The sequence below is a fragment of the Gymnogyps californianus genome, chromosome 18 (assembly GCF_018139145.2).
Source record: "Gymnogyps californianus isolate 813 chromosome 18, ASM1813914v2, whole genome shotgun sequence".
NCBI lineage: Eukaryota > Metazoa > Chordata > Aves > Accipitriformes > Cathartidae > Gymnogyps > Gymnogyps californianus.
Genome location: NC_059488.1, coordinates 11,310,302 through 11,333,753, shown reverse-complemented (window position 1 = coordinate 11,333,753; position 23,452 = coordinate 11,310,302). Strand labels below are relative to the sequence as shown.

The 23,452-nt window shown below is 37.4% G+C and overlaps 1 protein-coding gene across 1 annotated transcript in view; it reads left to right on the top strand.

Annotated features, from left to right (window-relative positions):
* The first annotated feature begins 7,606 nt into the window (after nucleotides 1-7,606).
* The window catches only part of DENND1A (DENN domain containing 1A), a 216,570-nt gene continuing 200,724 nt past the window's right edge, over nucleotides 7,607-23,452 (top strand). Inside the window, 2 exon segments of the mRNA XM_050907872.1 lie at nucleotides 7,607-7,665; nucleotides 14,062-14,132. Coding sequence (XP_050763829.1) covers nucleotides 7,649-7,665; nucleotides 14,062-14,132 — 88 coding nt within the window. The 5' untranslated portion in view covers nucleotides 7,607-7,648.

The window sequence follows — 23,452 nt, the reverse complement described above, 5'->3', positions numbered from 1 at the left end:
ATGATTTACGGAAAAAACATGGTACCAAACTATGATTCTTTTAAAGCTAGTTGCAGATTGTTTCCAAGGACATGTAGAAGCAGTCGTTAGCATTACCAATATTCATATTTATGGTTTTGGATATTGATGGTAGTCACTTCTTCATAAAACCCTGTTCTTTTCCAGCAGTCTTAGTTGAATAATGATGGACATTGCTACTTGGAGACATGTAAACTAGGTAAGAAAAATGTGCATCTCTCAAAATAAGGATGCATTTCTGCTAAAATGGAGTGTAAGAAACATTTTCAGATATAGTATAATAATTGTAAGAAAAGAACTTGACAACCTATAGAAAGCTTAAAAACTGAGTGTAAACTTTGAAAATGTCAGATAAAGTATTGATACAGAAAATGTCTTCAATTTAAAAATACACTTATGAATAAGCATTGCCATATACAGTTCTAATTTAATTTTACTTCGGTAGGTAATTGTCTCTTTATGAAGAAAATGTGAAGCTGCCATGCTGAAGTCGATACAGAAATATTGGTCTTTAAGACAAAAACTGCTGTTCTTGGCTGGAGAGTGCTCTGAGGTGAAGGTAAAGGTAACAGCTTAAGAAATTTATAACGGAAAGAATTTCTCAAATGAGGAAAGATCTGTGTTACGTGATACAGGCACAAAGATCGAACAGGTGAGAATAAAAGTGAATGTGGGGAAGATGCTGACAGGAGACAGTAATGGTGCCTACTGCAACATGTGTGTAACAACCAACAAAGGGTGCTGACTCTTTTACCATAATATTTTTCTAAACATCAACTTCTTAATGCCGAATTGGCTGCTACTCTTTTATTGAAATACTTTGACAGAGCCATGACATAAGATTTAAGTCTCTAGGCTTTTAAAAATGTATGTAACAAGAAAAGTTCAGGCTTTTTAGGATAAGAACTTAGTCAAAGAGAAACAAAAGTAAAGACAGGAGTTTTTCTCATTTAGTTCTGAAAGCATAAGATCCACAATCATTTTCATCATTCAGACATTTCATAGTTGTTAAAATCCAGCTCCTACTAAAGATATCTTCTACCACTCTAGAAGAGAACTTTGAATGACAAATTGTAGAGCCTGAAGTGGACTTTTAATTCAATTGGCATTGGATATCCTGAGCAACAGAATAATGTACTGACAATAACTTTTACTGAGAAGCATAAGCATGCCTGATTTTTGGACATATGACTTAATCCACGGATTTCAGCAACTGTGGCAGACAAACCTAGAGATCAGCACATGAATACTGGTCTGCAGCCCCCTAGGATAAGGTGTCTAGTTCTGATCATTCACAGATATAAGTGGTAATTTTTGCAATGCAAAGAATCCAAAATAATTCCACAGCTATGAACTGAAGCACCACGTGATCTCCCACAAAGCGAAAGTTCTTCAGAGAGCTCAGCGCTTCCTGGTTCCTGCAGTTCCTCTGCTTGGCTTCAGTTTGAACCATCCATTTGTTATCTATACTCTGCTTTCAAAAGAGATATACAGGCTAATCAGATTGCTAATTCTTTGACCTGAGCTAGTTACAGGTACTGAGTGATGTGAGAGGGAGTATGGATTTTTTCAGTGCTCCAGAATGAAGTCTACAGAGTAGAGGAACTTTTTTTTAATCATCATCCTCTGATATTAGTTTGGAAGTTTGGATTAGTTCCCTCTCACAAAAGAGAGGAAAAAAAGTAAATTAAAAAGAAAACAAAAAATGTATTGAATTTTTGTGTTTCTTTTAAAATAATAGTTAATTTTTAGTCATTCTAACACCACTTTTTATGGTGGCAGACGTGAGAATCTTTAATTCTTTAGGTCAGCAACTTAAAAGCTAGCTTAAAGACCCCGAAACAGAAAATGTGATCACTATTGCAAGTGATGCAAATGATGAAAATAACTAAAGACAAAAAACCAGATTTTCTGACAGAAAAATCACTGCACAGTTAAAGACAAAGAACAGATAGTTCTGGTAGACATTTTGCTAGTTTCCCCAAAAATTTAAATAACCAATTTTTGTTAATCATAAAAGATTCTGATGGGGGAAAATGCAGTCTGTTGAGAGACAGTAGCACAAGGAAATGTTTGCCATATTTAGATCTCTTTTCACTAAAAAATGAAGAGGTCATTTCAGGTCAATCATCCTGGGCTCTTTTCTTTAGGGGAATGAGTCTCCAGCATGGCTCTTTATATTAAAGGATTTCATGGGCCTGGGTTATAGCTATTGGTATAATCACAGGTATCAGAAATAAGAATAGTTATTTCTTATTTCTTTGTGAATGGAGAATGAAAAGGTCATTCAGTGTATGGTACTTCAAACACTTAAAAGGAAAGGTATTTTACTGCTTACTTAGCTTTTTATGTACTATATAGAAAGTACTCATAATGTTGCCACACTGCTATGCAGAAATGGAAAGAAAGAGCCTTTTTTATTTTATAAGAAAACTTGAGTTACATCTGCATTTCTTATTTTGACCATAAAATCATAAGGTTTATGAAATCATGGAAGACATGAAGAAGGTAAAGAAGAAACAGCCCTTCCCTGACACTTCCAAAACAATATTTGGTGAAGAGTCAAATGAAGTTACTGTGGCAGGTTCAACACAAACAAAAGGAGGTCTTTTTTTCACCTGGCATGTGATTAAGCTATGGAAACTCCATGCCATAGAAGGTAGTGGATTCTAAATTATACATGGATTTAAAAGCAACTGAACAAATTAATGGAAGAAAAATCCCCTGAAAGCTGTTACATAGAAGCAGCACCTGTGGCTGAGAAAATACATTAATTTATTGGAGGCTGGGAGAGGATTCTACATGCTTCCATGCTCTTATACTCTTCCTTAAACATCTGCCAGTGTCCAGTTTCGGAGACAGAATGCTTTTGATTTAACTCATGGGTTATGTTGTTATGACTGGGGTTTTTTTTCCCCCTTTTTTTTTGTCAGTTTTTATATTTTCTTCTGTATTTTCCAAAGATCAGTTGCACTCTGTGCAATTACAGATTATTGTTTCTTAACTTGTAATGGAAAACAAGTAGATGTAACCCATTTCCATCCATACAAGTAGGTACATATGCTGATTTAAACACCTCTCTTGTTTCAGGGCATAAACTAATGTCTCTGAAGGCTAACCAGCTATCCTAACAATGCCTGATGAATCACAGTTTGGGAGCATTAAGAACAGGCTTTTTTCTAAAGCAACATATGTGAACACTTCTGGAGTCTGTTTGCACATAAGATGGGCCAATGACCTGATCCATAACTCATAAGGCATATTGTTTGATAATCACAAGAATTACAAGCTTGAGGTTGATAAAAGAACTCGTGCTTCGCATCTAAAAAATATCTTTAATAAGCTTTCTATCAGTTTATAAACATTGGTAGAGATTTTCCTAATCTTCACCCACTGAGAAATTTGGAACAACATACATGAACATTATAATCAATATTATTCAGGTAGCAGTATATTCTCTTTCAAGGCATAACCTTTTAGATGAAGCTTAACTATTGATCTATAAAGTCAGCATTTTTTTTCTTGCCATTCCCATTGGCTGAGAGGTAGCAGAGAGAATTTCCCAAGTTAATTCAGATTACAGCATGCTTCAGAAAGGTTGTCACTGACTGAGAAGAAACAGTTAACTATGTTTTCATGTACATTTGTTGCTGTGGGTGCATTACATATTAAAATATAGGTTCAGCTACATTCACCCAAATTCATCCTAGAGTGCACAGTATAAGACCTCTATTTCTATGGTATTGAACTAAGACTTTCTGGTCAATCTGGAAGCATCCTAAGGCTTTCAGCAATCTTTTAATTCCTGGATTATTTTCTTCTGCCTGAAGTTTCCCTTCTGCTTCCCTTTTGTTTGCTATTAATGCTTCATCTCTTCTGGGAGGGTGATTCACAGTTAATCAGCTCATCTATTCTGAAACATTCAAAACCATTGCTCTATGGACAAGCCAGCAGGCATTGCTGTAACCCTTGTGCGGTTAAACCCTTCTCTTTCCTTAGGGGCTTCACTGTCTCTGCTGCCCTGTAACTGTCATACAATTACCACCAAACCATTGGGCCAGCTGCAGACATTAGTACCATCAACAGAACTGCAGAAAATGTAATTTGGGTTACCTAATGAGCAGCTTGTTTCCATAAATACACCAGGTAAAGCGGGGGGAAAAAAAAAGTTCAATAGCTTGGAACACAAATTAATATTAGGCAGATAGAAAAACTTCCTGCACTTGAACAGGAACATCTACATCATGTTTAACATTTTTGTTTTCCCATTGTTTCTTAGCACCTTCACACAGAAAGTATAGTTTTCACAATTTGAACAAGTATTTAAATATTCAGTCTCTAGTTAGTTGAAATTTTGAATGAATTCTCCTATTTTATTATCACCATTGGGAGGGTACAAGCCACGTTCTGTATCCATGCACTCGATTCTGGAATATACCTGACTTTTCTTGCCTCATATATACAAAATAAAGTTAGAGTGTACCATACTAATTCCATATTGTCTGTTTTATCCTTTAACTAGAAGAAATTCTGGTCACTCATTCTCTCCTCACCTTTCTGGTTTCCTCTGTCCTAGCATTACCAGATTTACAAGCTCACACTTGTTTTATTAGGCAGTCTTTTAAACTAGAGTTTCCACAGACTGAATTTGCAGTGTTCATTTTGCCAGACCCATTAGCGTGTCTTCTGTAGCAAGGACAGAACCTTACCATTTTCCATACACATTCCCATTTATTTATTTATTAAACTCCTCTCTGTTAACTGTGACCTTGAGGTGGGTCATCCTCTTCTTGAAATACACTAACATATTGTTTTTCAGATTGATTGTCTCATGCTTATCACATAACCTATGTAACGGTAATATTTCCTGCTCAAAAGTTTTAGCATGCACCTGCACATTATCCAGGTTGAGAAACTGTTGATGAACAGGTACCAACATGAGGTTGCTATTACAATTTCTTCCCCTAGGGGTAGGAAAATACGCTCATTACAAATCAGTCACCTACAAAATAGATGTTTCAGTGAGGCATATTTAAAGGTAATTACCAAACACTAACTTTGCCAGCCACTTTTCCTGGCATTTGTTAGTTATCAGCCACTATCAGTTCATCCACCAACTCAGCTATCCAGTCCTCTCAGTTTAGTTCTTGAAATCCAATTTTTATACCTTGTTTTCTCCACGTTGGGGTGAATGCATATTTCCTAATCATTCATTTACTCTGTGAGAGGATTTAAATTGCTCATTTGAATCACCTAGCATTTTATTCCTTAGTATGTCCAGTCTAAAAACTATCAAATGTAAACCAGTCTACTATTCTTGCATACTACACTGTCCCTGTTAAATATTTACTAGATCTGTTCATATTAATAAGTTTACCAAATCTTTAAAAAGCACACTAAACAGAGCAAACTAAAACTGTGAGTTTCTAGCTCTACCTCTTAAGTTTAATGTCAATCCATGTTCCAAAAAGGGTGATGAAATTTAAGAAACTCTGTTAGCCACTTTTAAAATGTTTTTTTTCCCATATTGTTATTTTACACTGCACTAGCATGGTATTTACCAGCTTCCTTATTTTTTTCCTCATTACTGACTGTGGGTTTTTTTTGCTTTTGTAACCAATTTTGACAATATTTCTATAAACTTACCTTAATTTGACAGTTATACATATAACTTTTAGTGTACTGGTTTATTTAAAGGGGAAGAATATCCCTGGTCTGAACACAGTAATTTTGGTTAAAAAGCTACTTTATATTGATACGGCTATTTCTGTATGAGACAGGGAACACCGATATAGATCACCTTTATACAATGCATGTCAGGGAGCAGCAAAGGGCACCCGCGCTCTTAAGGCAGCTAGTCAGGAGCTGAGGGTGACCACAATGCAGGCTGGGCAATGACCTCAGTGACCAGGCACAGCCCCACAGACATGAGCTGGGCAAGCAGAGCAGGGGTGCTGACAATCCAGGAAATCCAAACAATAATTCAGGATCATGACTGGGTACAGGTATGTCTACACCACAGCTCAAGCCACGACTGAATGCTGAGGCCTGAGCTTACGTAGGGCTCCTGTGGCAGAGGCAGAGGGTGTGGGCGGAAGCCTGTCATGGAAGTACCTCATCTCAAGTACTCAAATAGGTACTAGAAACACTCCTTCTCATCTACCCAAACATTTTTTTGACTTACTACAACTGTGAATAAATCTTCCAGGACTTTTTCCATAAATGTTTACCATATTTTGTATTTATAACTTGAATGAGGATGGTATGATTTCTCCTACCCAGCCTCTCTGGGGAGCAAATGGGATATAAAAGTATCTCAAATGGGATATTCTCTCTCTCCCCCATCTTTCTAGCTGACTAGATTCTTCAGCCAAGCAGTTGGCTTCCATGGTGATTTGCAGTTTGGAGGTCTTTTTAAGCCAAATTTCCTATTTTTTGTTCCTCACTGCAGATCATCTCCAACTCTAAAACGTTAGAAATTGTTAAATTACACTAGAAATTGTCCAAACCTTCCTGAAAACTTCCTGTAAAACATGTTTAATAAAATTGTTGGGTACCTGTTTGATCCTGTTTGCCAGCTCCAATAAGGCACGTTTCAAAATCTTACTGCAATTTTTGAGTCAACGTAAGCTTTGTTTTCAGCAGACTGCATTTCATCTCTCCTTCACTTCTTTTCAAGAAGTCTCCAGCCCCCTTTATGACCTTACTTAGGCTTGTAATTCTTTCTACCCATCCTTTATTGCCTTTTCAGTCGCTTTGGTTTCTGTGACCATCACTGCAAAATGTTCTATCATAGCTCTGCAAGAGTACCAGCTCACAGCCCCTCTCTCTGCCTTTTTTTCTTTGACTTCCATAGTCCCTAGGCATCGGACACTTATTTCTGCCTGGGACTCCAGTGTGTTTCTTGCCACGCTGGGTACTGTCCCTGTGGGGACGGCTCACCACTTGACAGGGCTTTCCAGGATGGGCAGTCCTGGTCCTCATCTGGGCTGGATATCAGTCCCCAGTGGATTGCTACGGGCTCTGGATCACGCTTGTGGCGCGTTTTGGCCCTGTTCAGGGCGTGCCTGACGATTCAGTTCCCACTGACAGGACGCAAGGCGCCGTGGCGGGCAGGGAGGCAGCCCTCCTCCACGACTGGCCGCTGGAGATGAGCGTCCCACTCAGCCCTCTTCCTGGCGCTCCTGCTCGGTATTGACTCTTAGCCGCTTTTCAGCCCCTGAGCGCGGCCGGCGGCTGAGGAGCGGCGGCTGAGGGCTCCCGCTCCGCCGCGGGACCCCCGCCTGAGGCGCCCTGAGGGGAGCGCCGCCACCCGCCCGCCGCGGGGAGGGAGCAAGGCGGGACTGTGCGCGCGCGGCGTGCGTTGCCACGCCAACACAGCGGGGCGCGCGGCGGGCTCCAGGGTGCCGGCCGGCCGTTGGTCCCGCCCGCGCCACCGCCCTCGCGGCCCTGCCGCACTACAGCTCCCGGCAGCCTTCGCGCCGCGCCGTGACTCGGCTGGGGCGACGGCGGCGCTGGCCGGGATGGAGTGAGGGGGCGAGCGGCGGAGAGAGCGCAGCCCACCGAGCTCCGGCCCCCTCTCCCCTTTCTCTCTCTCTCTGGCCCGGGTCTATGCGGCCCCCCAGAGACCATGGGATCCAGGATCAAGTGAGTGCCCCCCGGAGCTCTCCAGCCCCGCTTGCAGGCCCTCAGGAAAGCGGGAGGGCTCTGGAGAGCGAGAAGGGGACTTCCCCGCCCTCCTTCCAGCTCCGTGTGAGGCCGCGCGGGCGAGACCCCGGCCGAGCCTACAGGCCTCGGGGTAGGGCGAGAAAGAGGGGGAGAAAGAAGCGGGAAGAGTGCTTCCCACTCCCCCGGGCCAGGGAGGGAGGAGGCGGCAGGGCAGAGGGCCCCGTGCCGTCAAACCCCAACTCAGCGGCAGGACCCCGGGGCGGGGAGCTCCCCCGTCCCCCCTGCCCTGAGGAGGGGAGGAGAGTGTCGTCTCCCGCACTCAAACCCAGCCCTGGTCTGTTTTCTGCTCTCTTTCTCCCCGTCTTCAGTTCTCCGTGTGGTAGCGCACAGGGCCAGGCTGTTGAGAGCAGTTTGAATTTTATCGGTGCAGGCCTTAAGGAGGATTGGGGCTGCTGGAATGAGAAAGTCTTCATTGCCAGCACTGGTGACGTCTGTTTTGGGGGTGTGGTGGGGTCGAGAGAGTTCAAAGCCTCCTTGCCTAGGTTAGAGTGTGCTAAAGGAAAGATGGATAGTACAGCTATATCTTGAAAGTGCATTAGCAAGGGGATTTGGGGGAAGGAGAAGAGTGGTGCAAGTGATTAATGTGTTGGGGCCTTCAATATTTTTTTAATTTTCATAAAACGGGGGTTGGATTTATTGGTAAGCCCTGTTGGTATGTTTGGTATTGTCACATTAAAGATCTCAGTTCATTCATGTGCCATTCCAGGCAAATTCAGTTCCTCGGAGACAGGTAGAGGTGTAATAAAGCTATCACCAAGCAGGGAGTGCTGACATCTTTCTGCATGAAAGGTATGATAGAGTGGAGAGATCCAGTTAGATTGTATTTTATTCAGCAGTTTCAGTAGATGCTGTTCAGCAATTGCTTCTACTTCTTGAACACAGTGTTCTTCAAGACTACATAGGGCGGTAACTTTTCACCTCCTTTGTTTAACTTGAATATGAGACTGGAGGAGACATAGTTTGTAGTGTCCTTAGCGTGATGACACATCTTCATGTTCCCAAGCCCACAGGCTGGATAGACATAAATGTGTGTCTATCCAGCCAGGCGTTTTAGGAAAATGCGAGCGGATAATGAGTGCTTGTAGTGATAGCAGTGAGGTGATTGGTTGGTTCCAGAAAGCAACCTTCCTTCTTCGGGAGATATTGTGGGGATAATTTTTGCATATTTTTGGCGTATGGGTTCTCAGCTGTTGCTACAAAAAATCAAAGTCTGAGAAACTTGTTAAACTCTTAGCTTACATTCAAATACAGATAGAATCTAAAATTGTTACTATTTTGACAGCAGAGCAGGTTATATCTGTAACTTGTACCTTCAGATCTTGCAGTGGTCACCCGTGCGTGGGTCACTTCAAGATCATGATCTGAAATGACTTCTTATGATGACCTTATCTTAAATCTATTAAAAGGCTTATGCTCACTTAAAATGTAGTTTCTTTTGTGTACATACTGAATCCATAAGCTGTGTTTACCATCTTTGGAGTTTTGATTGCTAATTTGACCTTTAATGGCTTTACTGAATGTGAGTGTAATCACTCAGATGAGACGCTTCAACTGGAAACCTCACCGGTATCAGTGAGGAGATGTAGCAGTTAGAAGTATTTATTACAGCCAGTGGACTTTAGGACTTTTTCTGTGCAGTCTTTCAGTGTAAACGTGTCTTTCAAGATTACAGACAAAGCCCATGTCTTTCTCTGGCAGCAGGAAAACACAGGTGATAACCCCGTATAAGCATTACTTTTCATTCCTCTTGGACTTTGTGAGAAAGCATTTTGTCCATTGTGTGATTAAGCAATTTTCCCTTGAGCAACAATTAATAAATTGCTTTTTTCCACTTCAGACAGAACACTGTGCCCAAGTAGAGTAAGGACAAAATTTCAAAACAGTCTTGAAATATATAAAGAATGAGAGAGCCTATCTGAGTAAGAGGCTTTTCTGGTCTGCTTTTCTGAGCTGGATGTTTAATCCAGCAAAGATTTTCAAGTTGATAAGTTGCTCCCTTATTGGGGCAGGTGGGAGCGAGAATGAGAAAACTATTTTATAATTGGGTACACTGAGGCATGCCTCCTTTAGTGGTGTCACCAATATGTGTTGCAGCCCTAGCAAAAATCTAGTAGTCAGATCTCTTGCTTGTTGCTATAGATTGATAATTATGAGGGATATTAAACTCCTTGGCACATGATCACTTGCACACACTGTGATATACTCTGTGTGAAACCTGGACATATGTGTCAGATATTTTTGATGGATGTATAGTAATGAGTCACTTGATTGAAAGATTGCTTAGAGAAAATTATCAGTAGCTGCATCAGACTGAAGTGAAAGAAATCAAGAAGTTGCCAGCAATCCTGTAAGCTTTTGGCTTGTGTATAGCTGCAGGCAAAAAAAAGGTAAATTGAGTATTGGGTTACACTGTTGGGTTAAGCTTTGTGTTGGAGCATGTCATACGGTACGTGCAAGGCATTCTGTGCCAGTGAGGTAGTGTAAAATAGGAGTCTAGTTAACCTGGCTGCTATCACTTCTTGGTAGCCTTCAGTACTCAAGGCATTACAAGAGAGAAAGGATTTAAAAAAAATTTTTTTAAAATGTGTCAATATCAATCTGTTCAACAGAATTGCATTGCACCGTAAAAAACCTTGGCATGTTCCTTTCCAGAGGTGGTTATATGTCAGTGATGACAGAAGAGATCCCTAATACTAATCTGGGAATGCTTTCTGATATTTCACATAAAGTTTGCTGTATACTGAAATGTAATATTATCTACCTAGTGAATACCAGGCAGAAAAAGTTAAATATATGGAAATTAATCAGGGTTTGAGGTGCAATTTCTGAATTGAATTAGCAATTACAGATTTCTGCTGATAATTTTATTCTGCAAGAGTTGAGCAACTAAGTCTTGTTACAAGACAACTAATTATCAAACAGTGTCAGGCTCCTCTCTTATGCTTCAATTTTTAAGTAGAATGATACTTTCTGTCATAAGTGCTGTTACATTTTCTTATGTGTAGAAAAAAATGCTTCTGACAATTGGAATAGGCTTTAGATATGTAAGGTATGTACTTGAATACATACAGCTTCAGAGAAGGACTTTATTTAATTTTATTCTGCACAAATATCTTCCAGTTTGGTAAAAACTAATAATTTTGATTGTAAAAGGTACATAAATATCTTATTTAAATATTATGTTACCTCAATTTAAAATTGAGTTTCTTATGGTTTGCTTTGATACTAAAGCTATTTCTACATCAGAGAGATTTGAAGTAATTCATGCAACTAGCATTTATCACAAAAGCATTCTTGTCTCATAGAGCTCCTTCCTAAATTTCTATTTACAAAAAAGTATTGCATTTCCTTCTGAAATTATCCAGTTATCAAATAAATGGGGTACTATGTATTTTTGTACATGCATGTCCTATGTATTTTTTTAATTGCATCTGTATGTTCACTTGATAACTGACCGTGGGTCTTTAAGTGATTATTGAGAGGAAAGAAAACTTTATGTGTATGTGTTTAAGGTTATAATGCTGTGGATGATTTCAGTGGGTTGAGGTTTCAGTACAATGCACAGGTGGCATTAGATGTCTGCAGGGTAGTTTAATAGCCATAAAAATGGACTGCAAAATATACATACTATGATGCATGTTTATGCTATATTTGCAAACTGTATGAAGTCTCATAGTGACTTGTTTCCTTAATTCCACTGAAAAGTTATAAAATATTCAGAATTCAACAATGACTTCATTCTCATACTGAGGTGTTAGCTTGTTGAATGCAGCCTTTAATACTAAGTTTCTGACTTGGCAAAGCTACTTTAATTTCACTGTTCACAGAAATAAGTGGACGTTTGTCATGGAATATTAAAATACAAAATGTGATGTCTTTTTGTCTGAAAGTTTTGGTATATAGTATGTGCTCTTGCCAGCTGTGTTATACAGTGTTTTCACTAAAGAATTTGAACACAGACTCTAACATAATACTAAAAAGGTGTTTGTTATTTTATCCATTAGCTGTAAAAATATTATAAAATTTATAAACTTTTAATTAAGGAAACAGGGTGCTAAAAATAAAGACATAAACAAGGAGGGTAAGATAAGGCTGCACAGCAATATATATGAAAGGAAAAATACATTTCTGGCGTTATGTGGATATCATTTCATCCTCATCCTGTACCATGATTGTAGGAATGTAGCTAAGAATCTCAATATTTGAAGCAGACTATATGCAGCAACTCTAAGTAGCACAGAGAGTTATGCAAGTTTGTTTTATACTGCAAAATAATAGTTGATTTGTTGATTTTAGATTTCTCATAACTTATGAATGTAGTTTTCTGAAAAATGGCTACTTAAGGCAAATCAGTTGGGAACTGGTGGCAAATTACATTAGCATTAATTGAATTGTGAACCATATTGTTGCTCCTGCGAGGTGCTCTGTAAAACTAGAGTGTGATCCTATGCTACTGAAACCAACGGTAGCTTTTCTGTCGATTTAAATAGGTGTGGGGTTTGGCTTAGAGCCACTTGAGTTACGCTAAGTGGGCCTGTGGCATGGTTAGAAATGTTTTGTTTAATCCCTTTTGGTGTTAAAGTAGGATTAAAAATAATAGAAATTCTCTGAAGAGTAGGCTGAACTCCTTGACATGTTTATATATTTGGTTCAAGATGCTGAGTAAGATGAGTTTCATTTTTTAAATTATTATTCAGGTAGGAATTCTAGCATGCATATATATATATATATATATATATATATGTTTTTTATCATTATTTTCATCCTTAGCTGTGAGGGAGCTAACAAAATTCACAAGTTAATTATACTTCAACAATTTTCTAATGTGAGATAGTTTACATTAACACACAGGAGACAATATGATCACTATACAAGCAGCCATAAATTTAGAGCAGTAATTATGCAGTTTTGATTCTTGGTTTTAACCAGAAAATCTAAGAATAAAATGTCACATGTTCAGACTTACAAAATCCTTATTTCAGTAACTAAACAATTACAGTCTAATGTGTGATTCTCTTTAATCTCATAAAAAATTTTGGAGTAGCTAAAATTGTTAGTCAGGAATTTAACTCAAAATATGCTTTCTTGTATAATCACCTGCTGCCTTTACGTGCTCCTTATGAAATGTAATTCCAGAGCTTCACTTACGGAGTTATATTAGTAAGAGCTGAAAATGTACACTAAATGTTTTTTTTTCTTAAGTCATATATCATTAACTTTTTACTTTTATTACTGGTATATTTATAACTCTGGAGCAGAATAAGTCTCTTTCCTCAAGCTTCATTTACATTTTGTAGCTGAGTTTGGTATCATTTTTGACTATCGCACGTATTTCCTTATGTCGCGTGCATCTGGCAGCTTTCTGGATTTAAGACTCTGGAGTCTCATGAGGTAAAACCTCGTGTATTTGTAATATTCTTCAGCATGGCCTTTTTTTTTTTGACAAAGAGGTAGAAATATTTTGACAGGTATTAAAGAGGGGAACTGTCTTCATCCTAAATACAGCCTCTTAAGTTTTCCAATAATGTATGCATAAAATAACTTTGCATCCTCTTGACTGCAGTTTTTTTTTTTTTTTCCTTTTTCCTGAGTATATAGGTGTCATGAAGTTGAACCCAAGGGTCACAGTAATGAAAATGTGAATCCGGGTTGTTTGTCCCATGTTGGACAACGTGACTCTGTTTTCAGTTTGGTGAAGAGAAAAGAGTATTCAGGATTATTTTTTTTCCTGAAAAAAATCCCTGTATTTAGCACATAGGTGATTTACTTTCTCGTTTGAAAGTAAAGGTGAAATAAAAAGAACTTGCTTTTGCAAGTTGCACATGTAATCAAAATTACTATTCTGGCCAAGAACTGAAGTAACTGTTGTTTCTCTGAGTAGCATTCTGAAAAGTGATATAAAAGGAATGGTTTTCTTTTTCTGGCAAAGTTCTGAATGATAGACCTGTGATATTTTAGTATCTAGAAATGCAGACTAGTCACAACAATTGACTTGACTTAAAGGTTCTGTGTGCTTGATTTCTGTTGTTTTGATTCTTTTTTTCTCTGTGGAAGTTTGTTAGACACCCTGTTCATACTGACTCATCTGAGCTTCAGTCATATCTTGTTACATACTAGTAAAGCAGAAAGATCTGATGTGAAATCATCAGACTCTGAAACACGAAATCTAGTTTATCAAGTTGTCATTGTAACGTATGCATTCTTAGAACCCTTTTTGATTGAGTAATTGAAAGCACACTTGAAAAAAATCTCAATGTGCTGAATACCTTTTCTTTTTTTTTTTTTGTTTTGTTTTGTTTTGTTTTTTTCTTTCAGACAAAATCCGGAAACTACCTTTGAAGTGTATGCAGAAGTAACCTATTCAGGAATCGGTTGCATTGGGAAAGGTACTGTTTTGCACTGTAATTCTACCTATTTATTGGCTAAAACTATTCTTAAGAGCCATGTATTGTGAGATAATGTAGTGTATTTAATATTATGCTGTTCTAGCTTTTAAAGATATCTTAATCACTGGTTCTGCGGAATCTTTTACAGTTAGGGCTGATAATGAGAAATTCTTGCCTCTGTCCCTGATTGTGGGCAATTTTCTGATTTCTTTGACTGTTTTGCCTCTTTTAAAATAGAAATAACTCTTACTTCATTAGGTTGAAAAAGTAAATGCGCTTTCAGATTTGTATTTGCTGCTCATATAAGGAATGGGTAGTTTAAAACAAAAAATACTCTAAAACTTCTTGTGTGGAATTTATTTTTACTTCCTCTTTCTTACTTGTCTATAGAAGTATTTTATCTGTTCCCAGACTTCTTCCTTTGATCAAATGATTTTATCTAGAAATAAGGCAGGAAAGCAGCTTATGATTTGGTTAACTATTTTTACCAAACATTGTTATCAAGCCATAATTATACAAGTATTTTTCTATAATATTATTTGACAAGTTTATGCTTATGCTAAAGAAATCCCATAACTGCTGAAACCAATATGTAAGTATATTTGTGAATTTTTGATTGGACTTTTTTCTAAACCTGATGAACCTGATCAAATAAGCAGGAAAAGCAAAGGTTGAAATTCGTAATCCCAGAATTTAGTTCAAGGTATGGTTTTTGTGAGATCAGTCTCTAGAATGTTACGAAAGGGAGGGATGTAAAAATTAAATAATTATGATTAGTCAACATATACTGAAGTAATATCCCTTTTCTCTTTTATGAAATGATCGTGTGTGTTGTAGATATGGTATAATGAACCAATAGAAAGGATTTTTACATTTTATTGACTGGAAAGCCACTTATCTCCTTTTATATCTGTATTTGTTTGTTACAATCAGCAAAAGTCAAATAGCTGCAACTCTTTTCTTTACTGCCAAAGCCTCCATAGGAGTTGTAACTGGAATACAGTTTTGGCTTGTCCTACTGCTATATGCCATCACAACTATTTGATGTAACTGCAGGAGCCCTTTTAATAACTAGTCTTTGTTTCTGCACATCTGACCTGGATTCTAGTGCCAGAAAATCTGAACAAATTTGACCATAAACATTACATTGTACAGTACTAGTGTCTGGGTATAATCTTCTCTTTGAAGTTTGTTTGCATCCCCCTGGAGGGATTAATTCCCTGCTGTGGGAAGGTGGGTTAAAAAGCACGGAAACTACTTTACAGGTTTTTAATTGGAGAATTTAGTATACGTTTTGTTCTATAAACTAACTGATTCTGTGGGAGTTTCACTTAGTTGTGTTTTTAGGTTTGTTGTATGCACTTGTAGGTGCAGAATCTTCAGAAATTGTTTTTAGTGTTTAAAAAAATAGTTTTAATAATTGTTTTTACAACTCATATTCTGAAGTTATTAATTGTCTCTGAATAATCTTTTAAAAGATTTTTCCCAACCATTTTTTTTTTTAATATTTAAGAGGTGCCCTTTATTCTCAGAAGTCTTAGATTTGTGTATCCCCAAATATTCTGTCCTTCTGCTCTAAATGAAGGTTGTTGTTTGGTTCTTTGCAGCATCAACTGTGTTTAACAGCTATGCTGTATCCCAGGCAAATCACCATTCTAGAAATATAGACCTAGAGACCTCCATGTAGTCTTTTCTACTTCTTGGCTAGCTGTTCTATGCCAGAAGACCAAGAATATATATCAGCTTTTTTTTTTTTTTTTTTTGCAGTCAGGGAATGTATGTTAAATGGCAAGGAGCAGTTACTGTTAAGCAAAATGTATAAAAGGTGTGTAAGGAGCAAATTATCAGGCACGTTTAAAAAGCTATTTCTTCCTGTGTAAAGGATCCCAAAATTAACAAAGATAACTTTTTGAAGTTCGTGTCTGTTATAATAGTGCTATTGGATCACTTACAATGCTCTAAATTCTTATATCGATCTTCTGACGTGGTCTTGAGGAGAATGAACTGCTCCAAAGCTGTAACAGTCCTAGTGTGGGAGATTGTCTGGCTTGTGGGATGGTAAAACATGCTTCTATTTTGTTTTATGCAAAAGTTTGTGTAGCAAAAGTTGTTTTCCATGTGACTGTTAAATGTCAACTGCAATTAAAAGCTTTAATATATTTCATAGTTCACTTGCATCTTGCTGAAATGGGAGATACTGTCTTGAGTTATTAACTACTGACACACAATTGTACATTCAAGTAGCTTTATTGCTCATGCAATTGTTAACAATCTTGCATTAAATGTTTATTTGGTTAATAACTTTTGAAATGAATGAAAGCAGCATAATCCATTGACTATCATATAGAAGACTCCCTCTTAGTTACCAAGACAGTTAACTGCAGAAGGAAAAAATCGGTTCTGGGCTCCAAGAAAGACATCAATAAACTGGAACAAGTTCAGTGGAGAGCCGCCAAGATGGTGAGTGAGCTAGAGCACTTGCACTGTGAGGAGAGGTTGAGGTGCTGGGCTTGTTCAGCCTGGAGGAGACTTCAGGCAACCTGAACAGCAGCCTTCCATACCTATGAAGAGTTCATCAAGATGAGATATCCAGGCTCTTCACAGTGGTGCGTGGCAGGAGGACAAGAGGCAATGACATAAACTGAATCAAGAGGTGTTCTAACCGAGTATCGGGAATGTGTTCACCGTGAGGACAGTCAGGTATTGGACCAGGTCACTCAGAGAGGTTGTGCAATCTCCGTCCTTGGAGGTTTTCAAAACCCAACTGGATCACAGCCTGAACAACCTGGTCTGACCTCACACCTGGCCCTTCCTTGAGCAGGAGGTTGGACTAGAGACCTCCCGAGGTCCCTTCCAGCCTGAATTATCCTATGATCCTAAGATTTGATTCCTAAAACTTCATTGAAACCAAAGAAGTTGAAAAAGCAAACATTGTTTTATTCCAATCCAGGCAGAACTCTGCCAAACCACGATGAAATGTGTGAACTGAGAAAGGAAGTGATCACTGGATCAGCTTAGCTGTGGTCTCTCTGTCCTTTCCCCTCTAGATTGTTTAGAAATAATGATCATCTGTGCTCAGTGTTGGTGATTTCTATATTTCTGGTACTTGAAGTCTTTGGTACGTTACACAATTCCAGCATTCAGTTGTATCTAAAAGCTGTGTTTGTGCTTTTCTTTGTTATAGTCATAGATCTTATTTGGGGACTTACAGATTTTTCTTACTGGGTCACTCTAAGTAAATGTGATATCTTTGTTTTGAGAACTGTGAAGCTGTTTTGAGAACTGTCTAGCTGTGAAGAACTAGCTGCAACTGTGACTAGCAACATTAAGATGAATATTTGTTATTAAGAAGATATTTCCTTAACAGAAGACAACTACCAAACCATTTTTTTGCCTTACGATTGTGATTTCCGTGGAAGCTGGGAATTCCCCTTAGCTAATTGAATCTAAGTTAGTGTGTGTGGTTTTTTTTCTTTAAAGAACATTTGACTTCCTAAAATTGAATGAAAATACAAAACTGCTTTTATCTTAACTTTGTTCCCACTCTCTTTTATTTATTTTTAACATTTTTTAATTTGGGCTGTCTGGAATTCAGAATTTCTTCACTTAATACCTCAATGATACATTAATTCATGTTCTACTTTTCAGTTTCATCGAATAGCACTGTTCTCTTGTCCATGCCCTCTTCTGATAAAATGTTGATGCCTTCTCACCAGAAGTCTAGGGCAGCAAAACAGAATAGAAAGAATGGAGTCTGCATCTTTACAGTGACAGTACATGGAAGTTATCTAGTGAGAAATTTGTGTTGTGTGTGTCAAGTGTAAGGAGGTCAAGCGTAGGAACTTTGCAAGTCTAGTGCTTCTCACCAACTCCCACACACTTTCAGGAAGAGAGGAAAAAATAGTCATGGTTTTATTTAAAAAATGGAATATTATTATAGGGAAAATATTGACTAAAACTTACAGTGTTAATACTTTGAGTCTTCTTTGTAGTACCAGGTTAGTACTGGGTAATGACTGTGACTCAGAGGAAAAGGAGCAGTTCCAAGGCTGATACAGAAGCCTGGCTAATAGGCTGACTTAGGTTAAATAGTCTTAACAGGTGCCTTTTGTGCAGTGGTGTAGTTGGGATGGAGTAAGATGCTAATATTGTACAGATGGGCACAACAAAGTCAACTCTTCGGCAAGTATGGCTGGTAACTTTGACTTTCAGCCATTCCAGGTGAATAGAGAGATTATTAGGACTTAAAAAAATTTGATTACTAAGACAAATTCCAATTCACATTAAAGGCTTTAATGTTCTATAGCCTATGTGTAGGGTTTGCGTCTTTGCCTTTATGCATTTTAGTGCTGTGTAGTTCTGACAGTAGGAGAATTTCTAACTTTCCTTATCACTTAGATACAAGGAGACCATCTGCCTTGCTAAATCCAGGTGTATTGCTTTTAAAAAAAACACAACCAAACAAAAAGTTTTTAGATTTATCATGATTATTTTAGAGGTTTCACTGATATGAGTTAACCTTGCTTCAGGAATTAAATAAAATAGAGCCTTGAAAATCATAGACAGAGGGGACTAATAAGACAGCTTATTGCCTAGCAGATACCAGTAATATATTCTGGACATCATCTATAACTGCATTAGTTTTGCCTTTCTGCTGTGATACTTAAGTATGACTTGGGAGGAATGAGTAGGTGTATGTTTTAGTTGACACTAAAATAATTATTATAGCACTTTTGAACACTACATGCAAGGTTTAAGGTCTACCATTGTTTTTGTTAGCATACTGCTTTATGTTATGTTTTACTGTTCACCCTAGTTTAAGAAAAATGTTTAAAACCAAACTTTGTTTTCAGTGCTTTTCATACTCAATGATACCAAAATCTTTGCAGCAGAGGATGTCTGTGCTGTTTGTTTCATCACTGGTGTAGCTGATGCTTCTCAAATTCAAGAAGCTAAAAGGGTACCCATTTAAATCTTAGCTGGAAATGCTAAGTTCTCTGGTGTTAGGGCAGTGTGTGTTCCATAAAATAGCACATTCCTAAGCATATAATGTTGGACATTCTCAACTGAAGCTACAGGTTACAGTTTTAACTTATTTTAATAAGCTTTGATGGAAAGTCTGTGTCTTTGGTGCATGCTCTTCTCTCATTCATTGGAATTGTTACATGCAGTGGATAATTTGAGAGCAAAATAGATACTTTGTATTAAATACTACTATTTTACTGGATTTCTTTTCCCATTTTTAAACTTCATGTAAAGGAAGGTAAAATGCATTTTATGAGACTGTGAAGTCCTTCTAATGGAGGACTTGCATATTTGTCATGGCATCTCATAATAGTAAAACTTCACAGAAATTGAGGTAGTAAATTACAAAGACCTTGTATTGTTTCTTTTACAAATTATAACTGCTTAAGTTAGCTTAAGCACTTCTAGAAATTCAGTTCTATACTATTGACATATTGTATGCTTGCAAGTAAAGTGCATTGGAACTGTGGTGGTTTTTTTTTTTTTAAACCTCAGCTAAAAGATTGTTTTGTTTTTTTGAGATGCAGAAGTAGAAAGAATCTACTAGCAATTTTAGTTTAAATACCTATATAAAGAAAGTGAAAGCATACTAACTACTTAAGAAATCTTTCTTTTAACTTTCAAAGCACTTTATGATCTTAAAACTGCTGCAGATCATTCATCAGAAATATGATGTGACAAATTTAAGGATCTTGCTGGACCTCAGCCAAAGATCCTTTCTTGTGAGATGGGGCTGTGAGGAGAATTGTAGTCTAACTGTCAAACTGTTCATGTAGAAAAAGAGAATTTGTTAGTCTAAAGTAACCGATCAAAATAGTCTCTAAAGTATAAACATTTGAAAGTAAATGCTCACAGGAGTAAGACACCCTCCCTACACCCCTGTCTGGGAGGATGTAGCATGCTTTTGTATGGGGTTTTTGTGTTCTCGCCAAAGCAGACATTATTAAAAGTATGTCAAATCTGTAGCTTTACCATGTAGTGTGCCAAAAGGCCTTTCTCTCTAAGGACCTCATCTTTCATCTTTTTGTGAGTGTAGCATAAATTTTTGCTGTGTGTTCAAGGAAAAAGTTAAAATGGTTTAGTACAGCTAAAGGATTTCTTTTTTTTTTTTTTTTTTTTTTTAAAAAAAAACAACCATGGTAGGTTAGAAGCCTAAATGCGATAGCATGGACAAAGTGTAAGTGTTACAGTTTAACAAATGTTCACTGGATTAGTAAAGGAAATGTAGTTTATACTACTTCCTTTATGACAGAATTTAAGAGGTCTTGCTGTAAGACTTGCCATGTGCTTCTTTCTTTTCTCCAAAACATACCACTAAGTTGAAAAGGGAGATGAATCTTAGAAGGAAACTATTAACTCTGAGGTAGTTTATCATTGTTTGAGAGAAAGGATGAAATTTGCATTTGAATTGGCTCTGAGAGTAGCATGTACTACTAATCTTGTTCCTACTAGAAGCTTGTGAGTAGTTTAAGTACTTCCTTCTTTACTTTTCATGTTCTAGCCTTGTGTTGTAATAGCTCTTTCCCTCCCTCCCTCCCCCCCTTCCCAGTAGATCACAAATGTTATAACTTAAACTAATCGAAGTCCTTAACTCTACTGGGAGAAGTCGTGATGTGCTTGGGCCCTAAAATTATTCTACAGTTGTCACTATGGTTTCCGTGATAGGACTTTCACAGGTAGAGAGAACTAGCAGGTTTCTGTCTCTGCAAAATAGGCATGCTGCTACTCCTTATCATTATCTTTTTGTCATATGTAGAAATTTTAGATAATAGAGCAGTACCTGCCATATAGGTGAAGTATTTTCGTGAACATAAGCAAAGTTACTGGAGTAGGATTAAGTTAAGAGTTGGTCATTCAAAAGTTTGTAAACCTTACCTGTGCACCTCTCAGAGCAATCTTTTTTTTTTTTTTAAGGTGAAAACATTTTGTTGGTTGAAGTCAGCCTATTCTGTATTGGGAAATAGATAACATACTGGAAGTTTAGAAATAATAAAGGAAGTGCAAAATTCAGGTTTCTTTCCATTCAATAAGGGCTTTCTGTTGAACATGTGCTGTAATTCAGGTATCACAAGGTTTCCTATCCCATCTTTACAGTATTATGTTGCTACACCTAACTTAAAGCAGGATTGGAAAAGTAACCAAATCTAAGTAGATAGGTAGTATTTGGGAATTCTAATTCTCCTAAGCTGCTGCTTTGTTTTTCTGTTTGCATTTGATCGCTTTTCTTCTAAGTACAAAGAAGGTGGAAGATTTTCGCGAAGAACTTACTAGGACTGCAGTGTCCAGATCAAATAAATAGCACTGTCTGAACAGTTTTGTTTGAAGACAGTTCATGGTTTGGCTTTTACAGTATGAATGAAATACATAACTCAATGTGAAGAGAAACTCACTTTATGAAAAAATATTAGGATCTGTCATATTGCAAGTCATCATAAATTTTATCTAACACATTTTTAGGTCTGTTCTTAGCTGGTGATACTAGATTTGATAAACCCCCCAAATGTTAATATCAAGTATAACTGAATGTTCTTCCATTTCTGTAAGTTATTTTGTGGGAAGAGATCTGTTTGTCCTTTTTGCTTCACGCTTTAACTACTTCTGTCTACAGTCTTTTCTATTTCACAAGTATTTACTAGTCTGCACTATATTGCTACTGCTGGCACTGTTTAACTAGACAGAAAAATTCAGCACAGAAAGTCTCACTCACAAGACTTTAAACTCTTTTGTTGATTTATATTTTTTTAAAGGAGCTTGACATCTTCATCAAGTTCACAGTGGGCCTGCTTTGTTTGCTTTCTCTTGAATGCTTGATAAGATTTTTCTTCTATTGTTTTGTGCAGCAAGGACAGAACTTGCCATGGCTGAGGTGGTTTTTTTGTAAATCCACAATATGGTCATTGTCTGCTGCTGAATAATTGTGACTGCTTTTTGTACAACCAGAACTAAGGCTTTGGCTGTGAACAGATTCCTTCTTAGCGTGAAAAGAGACTAATCCATGTAAATACAGCCCCAAAATAAAGCTTTACAGAAAAAGGGAAAGGCTGCTAAGCAGGAGGGCAGAGGTCAGCAATTTAACCTTTAACCTAACAAATAAGAAGCATGAAAGTTCCCGAATTGGTTTACAAAGGCAAGCTCCTGTGATCTGTCAGTTTTTCTTTTCATGATAGAGTTGGGTGAGAAAACTGACTGACAGCTAGTGCCTTTTCAACTGCAGGTTGAAATTAACTGCTAAACTGAAACTTTTTTAGGGAGGTTACTTTAGTGATTTTAACAAATTATTTTCATTCACTAGCTGTACTTACAGTTTTCCTTGAATTTATAGAGGGGTTTCGTTGTTCTTTTTACAGAGTTCTTGCGAGACTCAATTTAGATACCAAATACTACTGAAACATTTAATATTTCAGCATTTGAAGCATTTAAGAATTTGATGAAGCACTTGTTGCAATTAACTCTCTGTTAATGCACTCCTTTACAGTTATTGGAATAACAGCCCTACTCTTAAAGAGCTTGTACTTTGAATAGAGTCAAAAAGTTGTTGTTAAAGGGGTGTGTGTGTGACTTTATTTAAGGGAGTAATTTTAACTTTAGTTCATTCTCAGTCACAAAAATTTCCAAGGTGGTTTGTTTTTGTTTGTCCTTATTTAATCACAACAGGTAATCTCATTAATGAGTGTTAACTTTTACTTAAAGCATTTGGAATCAGCTGTTAATCTAGATATAGACATTTCTGTAAAGAACTTTTAATTAGAGTGTCATTCAGATGAAAAAGAAACGAAGTAGTAATGACTTTAAAGTAGACGCCCTGTAGATTAAGAATAGCGATTTTGGGGGGTTTTGCCTAATGTTGTAAGCACCATCCCAGAAATGACTGACATTTGGTCCATCCACAGTTGTACTGATGCTTCCTATGAGTGTTTTCAATAGAAATATTGGAGTTTAGGAATTGTGTCCATGTTTAGTCTGTTGACATGTAGGTCGGTAGTGTTCTACCCAGAGCACTACAAGTTTAACATGCAAGCAAAGCAAATTTGGTAAAGCAAAAGATGAACTAGATCTGTTTTTATTACTGGGTCTTTTTGTTATAGGTAGTTCCTTGCAAGAAGACAATGTAAACTCTAATTCAAAAAGAGACCTATCAGAGTGCCCGAGGCAGTATTGGTCTGCTTCTCTTTGGTGTGTTATTTTTTTGTCATGAACAAAAAGAGACATTGTCAGGTTTTCTTGTGGCTTTTGTTGATTTTTGTTTTGTTTTGTTTTTTAAATTGAAATAGAGTTAGAAAGAAAGATGGTTTGAG